The sequence below is a fragment of the Carcharhinus amblyrhynchos genome, unplaced genomic scaffold, assembly GCF_965287045.1.
Source record: "Carcharhinus amblyrhynchos unplaced genomic scaffold, sCarAmb.v2.hapA scaffold_49, whole genome shotgun sequence".
Taxonomy (NCBI): domain Eukaryota; kingdom Metazoa; phylum Chordata; class Chondrichthyes; order Carcharhiniformes; family Carcharhinidae; genus Carcharhinus; species Carcharhinus amblyrhynchos.
The window spans coordinates 818,115-837,635 of NW_027649790.1; the positions used below are offsets into that span (position 1 = coordinate 818,115).

Here is a 19,521-nt window from a genome sequence, read left to right on the forward strand (position 1 = left end):
TTGCGTTATGACCAAGTAATGATTGGCAGGCAGGCACCAGCTGCTATATCCAGGGCTGACTGTAATGCAGGGACAGGGCTCTCTGTCACCAGTTAAAGTATCAGTATTGGGTGCTCCTCAATGCCTGGGGCAGCATAGTGGACCACACCCATGACATTTCCAAAAAATCTGTGCTGGATCCAACTCCTCAGTGCAGTTTAACCCAAACTCACGTTCTAGGAGAGCAAATTGAGTTTGACTTGCTAAAGCAAGAGGATGGAGAAGGGTCTGATTCTTAGTGAGTAACACTCACGTTGTGAGGTGGGTAGATACTCCTGCAAATGCTCATCTGGAGGTGGAGGATGGAGTTTAATGTGGAAAAGTGTGAGGTAATTCACTTTGGCAGGAATAATGGATGTGTAGAGTATAGGGCTAACAGTAGGACTCTGAATAGTGTGGATGAACAGAGGGATCTAGGTGTATGTGTACAAAGATCCCTGAAAGTTGGGAATCAAGTAGATAGGGTTGTTAGGAAGGCATATGGTGTCTTGGCGTTTATTGGTAGGGGGATTGAATTTAAAGAGCCGCAACGTCATGTTGCAACTGTACAAAACTCTGGTGCGTCCGCGCTTGAAGCATTGTGTGCAGTTCTGGTCCCCACATTATAGGAAGGATGTGGAGGCTTTGGAGAGGGTGCAGAGGAGGTTTACCAGGATGTTGCCTGGTATGGAGGGGAGGTCCTATGAGGAGAGACTGAGGGATTTGAGGTTGTTTTCATTAGAAAGAAGGCAGCTGCGATGGGACCTTATTGAAACATATAAGATGATCAGAGGTTTGGATAGGGTGGACAGTGATAGCCTTTTTTCTCGGATGGAGAAAGCTAGCACGAGGGGGCATAGCTTTAAATTAAGGGGTGGTAGTTATAGGACGGATATCAAGGGTAGGTTCTTTACCCAGAGGGTGGTGAGGGATTGGAATGCCCTGCCTGCTGCAGTTGTGGATGCGCCTAGTTTGGGGGTGTTTAAGAGATCCGTGGATAGGTTTATGGATGGAAAGGGTTTGGTTTAGGTTCGAGGGTCATTGACTTTTAACTGGTCGGCGCAACATCGTGGGCTGAAGGGCCTGTTCTGCGCTGTAATGTTCTATGTTCTATCTCAGCCAAGATGACAGCTGGAGCACAGTTAAAATAGGTAGGTGGTATAGTACTGGGTTAAGTAGATGAGTTTGGACCCAATGCAAGTTATGAAACTGAATTCAGTTAGCAGAGTAATGATTGGACTATACCAACATGAGCACAAACTGCTGGATTACAATACAAAAGCAGTGCTGGCTCACTAATGATCACTGCTCGAAGGGAGAGGAGAAAAGAAAGAAGAGTCTCTCACACACAAGGAGGCAAATTTGATGATTCATTTTAATCTGCATTCAGAATTTGTTAAGAGATTCTCACCAAATGGAGCCCAGTCACACCACGTATCATTGTCAAGGTGACTTGTGTTTCCATGGTTAGGGACTCCTGAGCAATTCTTGTGAAGTTCACTCTGTGGAAACAACAGATGGATTTTGTTAGGATCTAGGAAAAGTGAACAAAAAAAAAAATAGTTGCCACTCGTTTGAAGCAGTCTTTCTGGGAGGCAAGAGGGATACGAGTCACTGAACATCACTGCTGGGGAGTTTCAGCTGTGAATCCAGCAAGTGTCAGCATATATTATCAGGAAGAAGCTATACACAGTTACTATAAAAGGTTTATAAAAATATGGAAAGGATCAAGAAAAATGTAGCATGTTTAAGAAGCTGGAAAAATGAGACAGAATGAGAAGTGAGGTGACATGGTGGCACAGTGGTTAGCACTGCTGCCTCACAGCACCAGGGACCTGGGTTCAATTCCCAGCTTGTGTCACTGTCTGCACATTCTCCCCGTGTCTGTGTGGGTTTCCTCCCACAGTCCGAAAGATATGCTGATCAGGTGCACTGGCCATGCTAAATTCTCCCTCAGTGTACCCGACAGGTGTCGGAGTGCGACAACAAGGGGATTTTCACAGTAACTTCATTGCAGTGTTAATGTAAACCTACTTGTGAGACTAAAAATAAAATAAGACCCCTCAAGATCTTGTACGTTTCAATCAAGTCACCTCTTACTCTTCTAAACTCCAGCAGATACAGCCGAGCCTGGGCAACCTGCCCATTTGTGGCATTATTCTGGTCAACTGTGAACTGCTTCCAATGCATTGACATCCTTCCCCAAATAAGGCAGCCAACACAAAGCATAATTGGTGTCATAAATAAAGTTACTGAGAAAACCCCCTAGTTGCCACACTTGGGCGTCTGTTTGGGTAACATTGGAGGGAGAATTTAGCACGGCCAATGCACCTAACCAGCACATCTTTCAGACTGGGAGGAAACCTGAGCACCCAGAAGAAACTCTCAGAGCGACCCATGTTGGAAATCAAACCTGGGTCCCAGACGCTGAAGCAGCAGTGGTAACAACTCTGCTGTCCCTGTGCACAGTACTCCAGATGTACTGTGCTGTAATGTTCTATAGTTTAGGTTAAAGGGACATTAGGTTGTTGTGCTAACCAGCGTAACCATCGAGGGCCAAAGGGCCTGTACTGCGCTGTAATGTTCTATGTTAGATGTGGTCTCTCCAATGCCCTGTATAACCAAAGTAAAACTTCCCTACTTAAATTCCAGTTGCAATAAGTATTAGCTTTTAGCTTTCTGAATTACTTACTGTATCTGCATACTAGCTTTTTGTTCCCAAGACAGACCTTGTTGCTCTAACTGGTTGCTGATGCAGCTGCCATTATTGAATCTACACCAAGTGATGGTCAGATATTTTGGGGGGAAAGAGGTGGTGAATTTCAGTTGATCATGTTCTCATGGAAATATTTTGAGTGGGGGGGGCGGGGGGGGGTCCACAGGGGGAAAAAATATTTTTTCCTGAATTCTCAAAGCGAGTGCCACTGGCATCATTGCCCAATCTTAAATCACTGTTGGAAAATGAGGTGGCAAGCTGCCTTCTTGAACCACTGTAGCCCTTGTGGTGTAGGTGCACCCAGGACTGTTAGTAGGGTCACTGTCAGGATTCTGGAACAGGGATCATAGTTCTAAATCAGAATAGGTGTGTCACTTGGGACAACCTGGAAGTGATCACATTCTCATGCACCTAATATCCTCGTCTTTTGCATTGGTGAGACACCAACCAGACACAGCGGATATGGAGGATTAGTTTGTTTAATTCTGCTTTAAAAACTGTGGGGAGGGTGCGATTATATTAGGAGGGGGCACGGAGGAGATGCACCAGGATGTTTCCTGGGAGGGAGCATGTAGGAGAGACCAGATGGGCTTGGACTGTTTTCTCTAGAGCAGAGAAGGCTGAGCGGTGACATGAGTGAGGTGTCTAAGATTGAAGGGTATGGATAGGGTGAGTACAGAGCAGCTGCTCCCAATGGTTGAGGGGGTAAATCAGGAGGGGGCATAATTTTAAAAAGGGGAGGAGGAGATTCGGAGGGAGTTTAAGAATTTCTTTTCACTGAGGGTGGTGGGAATCTAGAACATGCTGCCTGGGATGGTCGTGGAGGCCAGAAACCTTACAACCTTTAAAAAAGTATTTGGATGACCACTTGAAACATAACATTTGAGGATTATGGGACAAGTGCTGGAAAATGGGATTAGTGAGTTTTTAGATGGTAGTTATTCATGGTGCAGACTTGATGGGCCAAAAGATCATTTCTGCAATGTACAACTACAATTACACCAAGGAAGGAAGAGACAGAATTAGAGCAGCTAATTTTAGTGCAAGCAGCAAACACAGCCACAGGCTCAATCATCAAGTGGGCAGTTTTTAAAAATAGATGGTTATATTGCTGAAATTAACTGGACCTTCCTCAAATCCCAAACCACTCAGTGCTGGAGGAGGATTTCCAGACAAGTTACATCAATAGACAAAGTAGATCTTTATGCAGAAAGAAGGTTTATAAGCTTTTCAAATTCGGAAAAGACCGACTCATGTAAAATTGTATTTGGAGCTTCCAGGGTGGAGAATGTAAACAAGAGACAGCATAATTATAAAGGGAGGAGAATAATTAAAGCAAGGAAACCAAATTTGTTCACCTCAGGCACGCTGTTTGAGAATTCAGTTTTACGAACAGGATGCAATGCAAAATGTTGATATTTGTTAAGGGTCCTTAGGCGTCCCAGAAATTTTAACAACATGTTCATCACTTTTGAAGCAGTGTAGAAATGTACAGCAATCATAGCAAGATCCTTTCTTTGGGTTGGTTGAAGGAAAAAAAGATTGGTTCGGACATGGGAGATTTCTCTCCCTTTGCTTTGATTAATGTTGCACACGTGCGTGAGCAGACACGTAACAGGGTTTCAGTTCAATGTTCCAACTAAGGAACAGCACAAAACTTCCCAAAATGTCAATCATGCGCCTCCTGCACAACACATGCTTAGCACACTGTTGCAGCACGGTTTCGTTAAGGGGAAGTCGTGTCTGACGAATTTATTGGAATTCTACGAGGATGTGTCTAGGGCTGTGGATAGACGAGAGCTGGTGGATGTGGTGTTTCTTGATTTTCAGGCGGCATTTGATAAGGTGCCACACGAGAGGTTGTTACAGAAGGTTAGGGGGCATGGAGTTGGGGGTAGGGTGTTAGTGTGGATAGAGGATTGGTTGTCAAATAGGAGGCAGAGAGTGGGGGTCAATGGGTGCTATTCGGATTGGCGGTTGGTGACTAGTGGAGTGCCCCAGGGATCGGTGCTGGGGCCTCAGCTATTTACCATTTATATAGATGATCTGGAGGAGGGAACCGAGTGTAAGGTGTCGAAATTTGCTGATGACACAAAGATTGGTGGAACGGCAAATTGTGCGGAGGGTGTGGAAAGAATGCAGAGGGATCTAGATAGGCTGGGCAAATGGGCCAGGAACTGGCAAATGGAATTTAATGTTGGCAAGTGTGAAGTTGTCCACTTTGGTAGGAAGGACTATTACTTACGTGGTGAAAAACTGCAGCAGGCGACGGTGCAGAGGGACCTCGGGGTCCTTGTGCATGAGTCGCAAAAACCCAGCCTGCAGGTGGTCAGGAAGGCTAATGGGATGCTGGCCTTCATAGTGAGGGGGATTGAATATAAAAGTAGGGAGGTCTTGCTGTGGCTGTATAGGGCATTGGTTAGGCTGCAGCTGGAGTACTGTGGGCAGTTTTGGTTGCCGCACTTATGCGAGGATATTTTGGCCTTGGAGGGAGTGCAGAGGAGGTTCAGTAGCCTGATACTGGAGTTGAGGGGGTTGAGTTATGAGGAGAGGCTGAATAAATTAGGCTTGTACTCATTAGAGTTTAGAAGAATGAGGGGAGATCTCATTGAGACGTACAAGATGAATGGGATGGATAGGATAGAGGTGGAGAGGCTCTTCCCGCTCACAAAGGCCAGCAGGACTAGAGGGCACAGCCTCAGGATTTGGGGGGGCGGGGGGGGCAGTTTAGAACAGAGTTGAGAAGGAACTTCTTCACTCAAAGGGTGGTGAATCTCTGGAATTCTCTGCCTGTTGAAGTGGTGGAGGCTGCCTCGCTAAATATATTTAAGACACGGGTAGATAGGTTTTTGATAGGCAAGGAAATTAAGGGTTATGGGGAGAAAGCGGAAAAGTGGAACTGATCCACTTCAGATCAGCCATGATCTTATTGAATGGCAGGGCAGGCTCGAAGGGCTAGATGCCTACTCCTGCTCCTATTTCTTATGTTCTTACGTTCACACTGCCTACATGTGGCGCCACCTCGTATGAGATGTTCGCTTTCAAATAAGTGGCGGATTATGAAATGTGAAAACTGAAATTATGGTTAAGAATCAGATCCAATATATGAAGCTTGACAGAATGAAAACACATTTAGATAGTGTGTTTTATATAAAAAAATTATTCCAAGGGCTTTATACCAAAATGAACAAACCAAAAGATATATGTACAAACATACACATTAGGAGCAGGAGTAGGCCATTCAGCCCGCTTCACCATTCAATAAGATCATGGCTGATCAGACCATAACCGCAATCAAGATCATTGCTGACTTAGTGGCAGGAATGTTACGGCCATTCATGCCGGTGGATTTTCCCATCACATTGCAGTGAATGGTGATTTGGTTGGGTGCCAAATTCTCCAACCTCACTGCAGTGGTAGCATGGCATAGACAACTGGCAAGTTTGCACCCAAGGCATTTCAACATGGGTGGTGGCAAGAGACAAAATTGACCTCACTGTTGAGTTGGTGCATTTATCCAGAGACAGGCAGCATATGGCCTTTGTCTGACTTTCCTTGTGGGGGGAGGGTGGGAAGACTACGCTGGTAGATCATGTTAGGAGATCCTGTCACTAGTCTGGGCATTCCTGTGACTTTAATGCAAGCTCAAGTTCCTGGATTTGGGCTCAAATCTATGGCTGTCTGAGTGAACAAATGCCAATAAAAACATGAAGTGAAGTGATCAGGGAAAATCAAATACCCATTCAGGCTCGTGTAGTCCAGAAGTTCAGTGTTGGATATCAGAAGTGGTGATCCCTGAGCAACAGCCCTCAGGAACTTCCTTTCTGCTTGGAGCTCAACTTTTGTTTTTATTCATTCGTGGAACATGGGTATTGCTGACTGGCCAGCATTTATTGTCCATGGCTAACTGCCCTTGGAGACTGGCTTGTTGGGTCATTTCAGATGGCAATTAAGAGTCAACTACATTGCTGTGGCTCTGGAGTCATGTGTAGGCCAGACCAGGTAAAGATGGCAGATTTCCTTCCCTAAAAAATGGACATTAGTGAACCAGATGGGTTTTTCCCAACAATTGTTTCGTGATCAGTAGATACTTAATTTCAGATTTTTTTTTTATTGAATTCAAATTCCACTATCTGCTGTGGTGAGATTCGAACCCAGGTCCCCAGAACATGAGATTATTAATCCAGAAACTCAGCTAGTGATAATACCACTAGGCCATTGCCTCGCCAAAGCAAGTTCTAATTGGATCAGTGGGGGGTGGTGAACAGAGCAGGGTTGGACCTGTCTATTGTGAGTGACTCTTTCAATAGAGGCCAGCTCAGATTTACCTCTGGCAGCCTCAGACCTCTGGAATGCAGTTATTTGCAAATAACACGTCTGATTATCAGAGAAGTCAAATCAAATTAGACACGGATAGAGAACAGAGCCAAACATCTGAAGGAACCACAGGAGAGAAGAAAATAGAATCAGAGCAGGGGATTCTAGACTTGTGGGGGGGAAGAAGCCCAAGTATAGATTGGACACTGTTCCCAATGGACTTCCAGAAATTTCTACTGGTGAGGAAATTGTTTGTGCCCCCAAACCCACCACCCCAACATCTCCAAGTTGGCTGCTCACATACCTTAACGATGCTGATTGGTTTACGGGACAGGTGATAACTGGTGTAAAACAGGAAGGTCAACACCAGAGTAAACCCACGATACCTGCCAAAAAAGAAGAGGTTTCAAATTAACTTTCAGAAACACAACATTTTTATTGGCAATGCTGATCTCACCCAAGGGGCTACGATAGCTGTCAGTGACCAATGGAAATGAAGACAGGCCACTTCCGATAGCTATCCACCAAGGCCTGGAATGTGCTCATTGGAGCACACAGGATTGGGCCTTGGTTGTAAAGTCTACCTGAAATGAGCCTCATTTAAAAAAAAAGTCAGTAACTTGGTGTTAACATTGACGATGTCTAAAGTCCAACAGGTTTATTCAGAATTGCAAACTTTTGGAGCACTGCTCCTTCACCAGGAGGTCATCTAATGAAGAAACAGTGCTCCAAAAGCTCATGATTCCAAATAAACCTGCTGGATTTTAACCTGGTGTTGAGAGACTTCTTACTGCACCCACCCCCAAACAATACCAGCATCTCCACCTCATTGTCAATGTTGATAGCTGAAGAATGGTCAATTTGATTGAGGGACAGGGATATCTGGACAACAAAAAAAAATCTCTTATTCAAACAAAAGTCTTTCTGTACTTAAAAATCACCTTTGTAGCTTGCTTAGACACATACAAATCTCTTCTTCCCCCACACATGTTCTTTGGCCTACGAAGCTCAGTTTAAAGATTACTTCAACCACTGCTCCTGGGTTACAAACATGTTTGAAACAGCTATGTGAAACATTCTATTGCCTATAGCGAGTGACAACATCAATGACACTCAATGCTGAAAGTTTGGATATCGGGTGGAATGGGGGTAGTAATCATTCCTTTATCCACAAGCCCTTCAGGAACCTGAAATGGACCAACTGCAGAATTGTGTCTCTCTACCTCCCTGCAGCGTGTAGCTATCTGCTGGAGAGATTTCCCAAACACCAAACAGCCAGGCCACGGGTTAAGAGTAAAACTGAACACAAGTTGATTCAAACTAAGTCCTCCTGGGGATCAGCTTCTTTGAAAGCTGAACTTGATGTTTGCTCATGACTTCCCCTTATAAAGTCTTAAAAGTGAATCAAAAAAATGATTCCCCATTTGCAATATTAAACCATAAGACAGGAGCTTATTTAAAGAGCACCAGTCCAGGTAATACTGTACCCAAATAAAAGATTCATTATCAGGGCCAGAAATAGTGAACAGAGATCAAATAATAATTTACATTGTTGTCCTAATGTGGTTGCAGATAACCATAAACATTATGGCCCATTAGAATGATGCCATGCATCCTGTTTGGCCTTCCTGTGATTGGCTCAGGGACTTGAGGGGAATGGCATGGCAGGTGCCAACCTCATATCTTTTATTGTAAGCACTACTGACAATTTTTGATTTGTAATCCCTCAGCCTTACACAAAGTGGGACACACACACACTGCTGCCCACAGACTCCACCCTTACCCAGCACTGGGAGACTCGGACCATGTACTTTTAAACTGAAATATAGCTTGAACTAAAGTCAGTGACCTTCTCTGCGGAGAAGAGCAAGATTGTATTGGACAAGAGAGAGAGGGGAAAAAAGGAACCAGATAGTATTGCATTGCTGGGTGGTTAGGAAATCATTCTGATTGTATAAAGCATCTAGTGGTTAATCAAATCCAAGAGAATGGCAACATTAACCACATCCACAGCACCCAACAACTTAAAAGTATAAGGTCACCATAATACAGATTCTGCAACAAATATTTCACTTGGGCATTTTGGGTCAGGTCAGAGTCTGGGTGTAGTTACTTTGTGGCAGCACCATTAGTGCAAATCTATTTTTGATTGGCACTCTGCCCTGGTTTCCCAACGCAGTCCCCCACTACCACAAATTTTGCAGTTGAGTATCCCGCGTTTGGGGATATCACAGGCGCAGCACACCCGGAGTACAATGGGCTAGCCTCATCCTGGGGGAACGACCTGCATGATCATAGTTACACCACCCCCCACACCCAACTTGTAACCATCTCCAGCTGAGGGAAAACAGATGATCAGTACCTCGAAGAGGGACAAAAAAACTCCCATGGCACATCAATGATGGGGAAATGGAACATTTAACTGGCAGTGTCATGTCCCACACTCCACAAGAAATAAATAAAACAGGGGTTGTGGTGGGGAGGGACACCAATGTTTTCATTTATCCAGCTTTGACTCAGTGCTTAGCACTCTCACCTCTGGACCAGAAGACTGCGGATCTGAGGCCCACTCTGCAGATTTGGTAATCTGATGTTGTGGTGTCATTCCAAGGGAGTCCAAAGATATGCAGGTTTGGTTGACTGACTGTGCTAAATTAAACCTCGCTATCAGGGGGATTAGCAGGGTAAATACATGGGATTGGGCAGTTTGATGGACTAAATGGTCTTTCTACTCTAGAGGGATTATCATAGAATCCCTACAGTACAGAAAGAGGCCATTTGGCCTATTGAGTCCACACTGACCACAAACACACCCAGGCCCCATCCCCATATTCCTACATATTTACCCACTAATCCCTCTAACCTACCGATCTTAGGACACTAAGGGGCAATTTTAGCATGGCCAATCAACCTAACCCACACACTTTTGGACTGTGGGAGGAAACCCACACAGACACGAGGAGAATGTGCAAACTCCACACAGACAGTGACCCAAGCTAGGAATCGAATCCAGGTCCCTGGAGCCGTGAAGCAGCAGTGCTGACCACTGTGCTACCTTGCCGCCCTAAATTCTATGACTGCTGCACTGTCCGAGGGTCTCCTTTTGGGATGGGGTATTATTAAACAAAGGTTCCTCTCTTGCTTTTGCTCAGTTGGATGGGAAAAAAAAAATGGCAGAGAACCTTCCTCACCAACATTTCATCCTTGGATCAACACAAAAATCAAGTGGAAACAGAGCATTTGGTCTAAATTGTTCCCTGAACTGATGGTTAGAATCACTTCTCACCCACCTTATCCCCAAGGGCCCTCATCCACTTGTATCTAATCTGGAATGTGTTAATTTCTGCCTGAACCATTAATACTTCAATAGATTATCTGCTCTGTATTTGATCACCCTGTGAATGTTTGCTCTGTATGAATGATTCCTATGTTACAACAGGGACTAGACTTCAGAAAATACTTCATTTTTGGGATGTTTAACACTATACAATATATTTATTTTAATTTAACAAATTCTATTACTTCCTATTTTAAAATTAATTCAGCATTAAACCATACCCAACATTTTAAGAGTTGCTTCTTGGGCCCAGCAGTTAACTATTTAAGTTGACACAAAAGCCATCTTTCATAGTTAAGTCATCAACAAGAATAAATAGATCTTGTGTGAAACCACACAGAAATCGGAGTCTGTAAAACCAGACACTCCTCTTTCCCAAGGAATTTATTGCTTCATGTGACGCAGATATTTTATCAGTAATGTTTTATTTACAAACCCACGTTGAACAGCATGGCACCTGCAGGGTTTCAGATATATACAAATAGGAACCAGTAACAAACAAAAAAGAAAGGCTAGAGAGTTATATCGCAAGGGAGTCTGACTGCAGGATCAGCGTCTGAGGACGACAGAGTCGAACACTGGCCAGAGCTTCCCCGAGACCGGGATTGGAGTGACTCCACAATTTCCAACCCTCACTGGCCATCTCAAAGCCTTGGTATCAAACATGCAAAGCAGCTTGACGATTCATAGGTTTTAAGAGTTCTCAGGTTTGTGCATTTCACTCTTGCCCCTTATCCTGCAGACAGTAGGCAACTGGAGATTCGAAGTGGGAGGTGGTGGCCCAATATTACAACTAGACTATTCACCCAGAAACTCAGCTAATGTTCTGGGGATCCACGTATTAATCCCACCACAGCAGATGGTGGAATTTGAATATCAAATTTTTATCGAATTAAGAATCTGATGACCATGAAACCACTGCCAATTATTGGCAAAATCCATCTGGTGTCCTTACCTGGTCTGGCCTACATGCGATTCCAGAGTCACAACAATATGGTTGACTCAATTGCCTTGGAGAACTAGGTATATGCAATAAATGTTGGCCAGCTAAAGAACAAAGAAAATTACAGCACAGGAACAGGCTCTTGGGTCCTCCAAGCCTGCACTGACCATGCTGCCCGACTGAACTAAAGCTCCCTATCCTTCTGCGGACCATATCACTTTGTCCAAATGCCCCTTAAAACTCAATATTGTGTCCACTTCCACTACCTTCCCTAGAGTTCCAGGCATTCGCCACCCTCTTCGAAAAAAAACTTACCTCATACATTTCCTTTAAACCTTGCTCCTCACACCTTAAACCTATGCCCCCTAGTAACTGACTCTTCAATCCTGGGAAAAAGCTTTGACTCTCTATCCTATCCATGCCTTGCACAACCTTGTAGACTTCTATCAGGTCACCCCTCAACCTTCGTTGTTCCAGTGAGAACAAAGCAAGTTTCCCCAACCTCTCCTCACAGCTAATGCCCTCCAGGCCAGGCAACATCCTAGTAAATCTTTTCTATACCTTTGCCAGCGATACCCACATCCCACAAATGAATAAAAACAATATGATTACATTAAAAGGCTAACAAGCTCTCTACGTTGATATTGCATCAAACACTCCCTTATTGCCATAGCAGAGTTTTTAGACCCATATTTTAGTCAATCGACAATGTTGTGATAAGCCCAAGGCTTGTTTATTCTACGTATTGAAGTCATGGGAACAGGACCATGTTTGTCTTGCTCATTACACTGTGGGCAGTCAGCAAAGTTTATGTAGAGATTCTGAAAGTGTCCGAGTTGGCTTCCAACTTCCAAATCTGTTCCCTGGCTCCAGGGAGAGAAAAAAACATTTGTTTAGAACTAAACTGAATTTGTTTACACTGAAGGCCAAGTAATAAATGGATTCTATTAATTGGGAGATGGTAAAAGGGTGCATAAATGTAACATAGGGAAAGATAGCGACACAAAGAATTAAAAACACAGCCTCACAAAAACTGATTTATGGCATTTACATCAAGGTGCAGCACAGTGGTTAGCATTGCTGCCTCACAGCGCCAGGGACCTGGGTTCAATTCTGGCCTTGGGTGACTGTCTGTGTGGAGTTTGCACATTCTTCCCATGTCTACCTGGGATTCCTCTGGTTTCCTCCCACACTTCAAAGATGTGCGGGTTAGGTGGATTGGCCAGGGATGAGGGGGGTTATGGGAATAGGACCCTGAGTAAAATGCTCTTTCGGAGAGTCAGTGCAGACTCGATGGACCAGTTAACCTTCTGCACTGCTGGAATTCTACAAATGTGGAATCAGCTTCTATAAAATCTTTCTTCAAAATAAAAGGAATTAGGTGGTTGGTTAGAAAGGGCAATGGGAGAAAGTTTGCAGAACGTGAAGGGCAACTTTAAACTGGTTGGGGAAATGGTGGGGCGGCAGGGTTCCTATAGCTCAGCTCATCAATTTAGTGAGACCTCCAGTCATAAGCAAGACTGCCTTCAGCCTTCTGTCCTGCAGAACATGACATTGATTTAACACCTTGCCCGGATGCAGTACTGAAATCAGGATCACCAAGTGGGGATTAGTGGAAGATTGTGTGTCAGAGCAGATTCGATGGGCTGAAGGGTCTCTTTCTGAACTATGAGTTGATGTTAATTGTACATGATGTAGTCCTCTAACCATGAAGGTTTGGCACTTTCCTACTTCTCCCCTAATCCCAACATATCCTTTCCCCCAACCACCACTCAAGAAGAAAAGAATCAACAGTAGACCATTCAGCCCCTCGAGTCTGCTTCCTTGCTCATTAAGGTTAAGCTGATTGGATTCCCTTGCCATTCAAAAATCAGCCTTCAGTGCATTCAATGCCTTTACTGCTCTCCAGGGAACAGGATTAATTTCCCACTTACCACTATCTCCAGATACACCAGGCAGTACAGACCCAGCAGAGCTGGTGGCACAGTTGGGATGGAGTTGTTCTAGGAGCCCTCAACATCGACTCCGGACTGCAAAGTCTCATAACACCCAGTCAAATAAATTCTCTTGCTGATTACCATACACAGCCCCATCCCCATCAGCTGATAAATCAAGACTCCATGTTGAACATCACTCAGAGAAAGCACTGAGGGAGGCAAGGGTGCAGAAAGTATTCTGCTGAGGTGATCACCAAGAGTGGCTCAGTAACACCATGAAAGGACACAGCCTGGATCTGTAACAGGTGATGAGAAGCAAGAGGAAGAAACATATCTGACCTCAGCCTCACAATCTGCATGCCACAATACATCTGTCCATTATTTATGAGTGACCACCACACAGTCCCTGTAGAGAAGTGTTGTCTTCATATCTCTTGGGATCCAGGGGGAGGTATCCAAACAGATACAAAATTGGCTTCTTGACAGAGGCAGAGGGTGGTTGTAGAGTTGTTTTTCAAACTGGGGGCCTGTGACCAGCGGTGTACCTCAGGGATCAGTGCTGGGTCCACTGTTATTTGTCATTTATATTAATGATTTGGATGAGAAGATAAGAGGCATGTTTAGTAAGTTTGAAGATAACACCAAGATTGGTGGCATAGTGGATAGTGAAGAAAGTTATCGCCAATTGCAATGGGATCTTGACCACTTGGGCCAGTGGGCTGATGAATGGCAGATGGAGTTTAATTTAGACAAATGCAAGGTGATGCATTTTGGTAGATTGAACCAGGGCAGGACTTAATCAGTTAATGGTAGGGTGTTGGGGAGAGTTACAGAACAAAGAGATCTAGGGGTACATGTTCATAACTCCTTGAAAGTTGAGTCACAGGTGGACAGAGTGGTGAAGAAGGCATTCAGCATGCTTGGTTTCATCAGTCAGAACATTGAATACAGGATTGGAATGTCTTGTTGGAGTTGTACAAGACTTGGTAAGGCCACACTTGGGATACTGTGTGCAATTCTGGTCACCCTGTTATAGAAAGGATATTAAACTAGAAAGAGTGCAGAAAAGATTTACTAGGATGCTACTGGGACTTGATGGATTGAGTTATAAAGGGAGACTGAATAGACTGGGATTTTTCTCTCTGGAGCGTAGGAGGCTGAGGTCTAGAGATCTATAAAGTAATGAGGGGCACAGATCAGCTAAATAGTCAATATCTTTTCCCAAAGGTAGGGGAATCTAAAATTAAAGGGCATAGGCTTAAGATGAGAGGGGAGAGATACAAAAGTGTCCAGAGGGACAATTTTTTCCACAGAGGGTGGTGAGTGTCTGGAACAAGCTGCCAGAGGTAGTAGTAGAGACGGGTACAATTTTGCCTTTTAAAAAGCATTTAGACAGTTACATGGGTAAGATGGGTATAGAGGGATATGGGCCAAATGCGGGCAATTGGGATTAGTTTAGGGATTTTAAAAAAGGGTGGCATGGACAAGTTGAGCTAAAGGGTCTGTTTCCGTGCTGTAAACCTCTATGACTCTACAACCAAATTATCCTCCATCATGGAGGATGGCATGGTGGTTAGCAATGCTGTCTCAGTACCAGGGACCTGGGTTCAATTCCAGCCTCAGGTCACTGTGTGGAATCTACACGGGTTTCCTCTGGGAGCTCTGGTTTCATCCCACAGTCTAAAGATGTGCAGGTTAGGTTGCCTGGCCATGCTAGATTGCCCCTAGTGTCAGAGGATTAGCAGGGTAAATATGTGGGGTTATGGGAATAAGGCCTGGGTGGGACTGTGGTCGGTGCAGACTCGATGGGCTGAATGGCCTCTTTCTGCACTGTAGAATTCTATGTTGTGTGGCACTACCACCATGCTAAAACGGGAAAGGCTTAGGTTAAGCAACTCAAAACTGGGCATCCACGAGTTGGGCCAGAGTTGTTCTCAACCACAATCTACAATCTCGTCCCAACATACCCCCCCCCCCACTTATTACCAGCATGCCAGGAACAGCAGCAGGCAGACATAAAAACATGCTGTCAATCTAGTAATGCTACAACACAGGTCTAGATGCACATCAGTCTAAGCAGCATGCAATAGATGAAGCTCAGTGATCCTACAACTAATGAATTAAATCCAAGCACTGCAGTCCTCCTATATCCAGTCGACCATAATCCCACCCAGGCCCTATTCCCATAACCCCACATATTTACCCTGCTAATCCCCCTGACACTAGAGGCAATTTAGCATTTGCAGTCAGCCTAACCCGCACATCTTTGGACTGTGGGATGAAACCAGAGCTCCCAGAGAAAACCCGTGTAGATTCCACACAGGACAATCGAGGACGGAGACATTTCTGGAGCGTCTTCCATCAATGATGGTGGGAGCCCAGCACATGATACTGAAGCATTTGCAATAAACCTCAGCAATGATCCATCTAGTCTCCCCAGTACCACTGTTCAGCCAATTCAATTCACTCCATGTGATAAAGAAATGGCTGAAGGTACTGGATACTGCAAGCCTGAGCAATTTGCAGCAATAGTACTGAAGATCTATGCTCCAGAATTTGCTGCCATGCCATGGATTATCAGTAAAGTGATGGAAAGTGTCATCAACAGCCAATAACCCACTCAGTTTGAGTTCCGTCAGGATCACTCAGCTCCTGGCCTCAGTACAGCTTTGGTTCAAATACGGACAAAAGAGCTGAACTGGAGTCAAAGTGATGTGGAGTATGGTGGTCAGTCACCATAGTTCCAGGACATCACTGAGGGGAGTTCCTCCTTCAGCCACTTCATCAATTACCTTCCACAGTCAGAAGCAGAGGTGTTCGCTTATGGTTACAAAATATTCTGCAGCAGGAGTCATGAACCTACTGCAGCAGCCCAGGTTAAATGCAACAAGACAATATTCAGTCATCAGGACTTGGAGATTCCTCTCCAAGCCATTCAGTGTCCTGATTTGGAAAATACATCACCCATTCCTTCACTGTCAAAATCCTGGAGCTCCATCCCTAAAAGCACTGTGGGTGTACCTACACCCCATGGATTGCAGAGGTTCAAGAAGCCAGCTCACCACCACATTCTCAAGGGCAACAGCCATCACTACCCCCGCCCCCCCACCCCCCCCACTTCCTGTGGATGAATATAAAGTAAGACTAATGGTCTACTAGAAAGAACATTTTTTCCCCCATCATCATCTTACATGAGGCCTAATTTTTTAAAAATGTGTCCCCCAGGCCCAAACTCACCCTCAAACCAACCTGTCAAGTCCCCTCGGGATCTAATGTTGTGGTAAGATCCTTTGTCACATTCCACGATACCCAAATCCCTCCACCACAGGGGCTCTTCATTCAGAAAAATACTGCTTTGCTTTCTTCCCCCCTGCCAAAGACAATAAGTTATGCATTTTCCCCCCCAAATTATACCCCATCTACCAAAAGTGCAATGCTTTCAAAACAAGTGAAAAGCATCCCACCCATAACCATGTATTTATGCTGCTAATCCCACGACATTAAGAGGGGCAATTCAGCACAGCCAATCCACCTAACAGGCACATCTTTGGATTGTGGGAGGAAACCCACGCAGACATGGCTGGAATGTGCAGATTCCACACAGATAGTGACCCGAGGCAGGAATTGAATCCAGGTCTCTGGCACTGTGAGGTAGCAGTGTTAACCACTGACGAACTGCAAAGGACTTTCCTCTGCTTCTACCCAGCACTGACCCCAAGAACAAGAAAAGAAAACTTGGGAGAATTTACAAGACAACCTGGTTAATGAGATTTGTCCATCTTAATATTCCCCAAACTTCAAGAAGCCAATGAATGAATGTGAAAATATTGCCTTCATTCAGAAACTGAAGAACACTTCCTTGCTGATAAGGGAAGGTAATTCATGCATGATAAGCCGCACACCCAAATTTATTTGTTAATATTTGGAAATTTCTGTTTCCACGGATTAAGGTTATTCTGTCTTTGATGTGGCTCCAACTTTCAATTTCCCTGTCTGCCTCCATCAAAAACAAATTAAAAATTAAAGCACCAATATACTTGCTTTGCTGAGCACTCCCTTCCATTCTGTAATCTTTAGAATGGTTTCTATTTTTGCCTCACAGCACCAGGGACCCAGGTTCATCTCTGGCTTTGGTTGATCGTGCAAACTCCACACACGTTCTCCATGTCTGCACAAGTCTCCTCCCAGCCCTGGGCAAGATGCTCTTTGAGAGTTGGTGCAGGTGCAATGGGCTAAATGGCCTCCTTCTGCACCATAGGAATTCTATTAGAAACATGATAGCTTTAACACTTGAATGTATCTCAGAAGACTGCCAGTAAACCTCCTCCACTCTAAATGTTATAATCACCCCTTCCTGCCAAATGACATCGTAGTAATCAGAGTGCAACCTATTAAAAAGCACAAAAAGCCATCAAGAACTCTACTAACCCACAGACAACCTGCATAAATTTAATCTTTTGCAGAAAAGCCTGCTCAGACATAACTCAGTTCAAAATTGCTGTTGGAGATGTTAGGGCAATGCTTCCAAAAGCATTTTTCTAAAGTCATCCCATTGGATCACTTGACATGGCCCTAGATTCCAAAATAACACTCGAGCATCCTCCTGACACTTGTTTCAGTCACTGGCCTAGAAACTGTCCTTTGAATGGGTTCATAGACAAAGCATCCAACATGAATGCACGTAGCAATTCAAAAGCTTCTGCCTCATCACTGATTCACATATCAAATCATAATGTCAATAGGTTTGGGCAGGACAGTGTAATGTGCACTGGGCAACTTATTACACATGGCATTGGAAGTTACAGATAGTTCTATGGCTTGGTAGGTATAGATGTGATCGGCGCAACTTGTGGGCCGAAGGGCCTGTTTGTGCTATAATGTTCTATGTTCTAACTCTTTACCGAAAGTCAATTGCTAATTTATCCTGCAGGCACCATGTACAAATGTAGGATTTTCCTGTTGTATTTAGGATATAATTCAGCTTCCATCCAGATTTGATGAAATAAGGATCTGAAGCAGCCCCATGCAGTTCTGAAACTAAGAACTCTTTCTGAAAGAACACTGCCCAGAGAACACACAAAAATCCAAACAGCAGCAATGTGAATGAGGGGAGATACTTTGCAAGGCAGAGACAATGACAGTGCTGGGACTTAACAGCCTTTCAAAACTTCATGATTTACAATCTTCCAATCACATTCCTATAGAAAGCATTAAATTAGTAAATGCCCCTATTCTATATGGTTTACGCCAATGTTTTACTGCGGGCTCCCAAACAGTAGTAAAGCTTCTTTGGAAGAATACACTTTGCCCACTTATGGTCCAAGTTTATAGACAGGTCAAACTGCTGCCATTAATCTGGAGGTATCGTTACTTTCCTCCACTTCACACCCCCATGGACTATTTCAAGGCAGTTCCACAGCACGCCTCAGTAAGAGCAATCTTACCCAGGTCAAAGGCTGAGTGCAATGAGTTCAACTCCCCCTCAAAAGACCCAAGCCCATAATACAAGTAAACAACAGTGCCATATGGGGAGAGTGTAGGATAGTAACGATGGAGGAAGATTTACAACCTCAACTCTCCCCACTCCCAACTGCATACCCTCAGCCCTCTGCAGAAAATCCATACCAGATCTTCCCAGCCTCCTGGATTCTCTTCCTAATTAACTGTGCCTCTTGGAAGAACCCTTGTACCCTCCTTCCCTGCAATCGCTATTAGCTGTGTCACAGATCTCCACACCATCCCATGCCAGCGATACACTCCTTGTGCAACTCTGACCCTGCAGCACTCCTTTAGGACTGCACGTCAGCCTAGATTTGGAGAGCTCAAGTCTCTGCAATCGGAATTGAACTACAACCTTCTGAATCAAGAGCCACATGTCTTACTGCTGAGCCACAGCTAACACCTGTATCATTCCAAAGGCAGCAGCAGACACACTCCTCATTGTAAATCTCACAGTCCTCCAAAACCCAAATTAAATGTGGCTTCCATGGAAACACTAAAACATCCTGGTCATATGATTAAAAACACAAAACTGGGCAAGGAATCAACACTTGGGGAAAAAGAATTCACCAGCTAAACTTTCAGAAGAATTTTATACGAGTGGCATAGTGGTTAGCATTGCTGCCCCACGGCGCCAGAGACCTGGGTTCAATTCCAGCCTTGGGTGACTGTGTGTGGAGTTTGCACGTTCTTCCTTCAGATGTTCCAGTATCTTCCCACACTCCAAAAATGTGGCGGGTTAGGTTGATTGGTC

General features: G+C 44.5%; 1 protein-coding gene across 1 annotated transcript in view; it reads right to left on the reverse strand.

The window, feature by feature from the left end:
- Positions 1-19,521, reverse strand: part of slc37a2 (solute carrier family 37 member 2) — a 60,281-nt gene that overhangs the window by 37,039 nt on the left and 3,721 nt on the right. Inside the window, exons 2-3 of the mRNA XM_080182232.1 lie at positions 7,356-7,437; positions 1,430-1,520 (exon numbers count right to left, since the gene is read on the reverse strand). Of these exons, the coding sequence (XP_080038358.1) occupies positions 1,430-1,520; positions 7,356-7,437 (173 nt within the window). The remainder of the gene's footprint in view (positions 1-1,429; positions 1,521-7,355; positions 7,438-19,521) is intronic.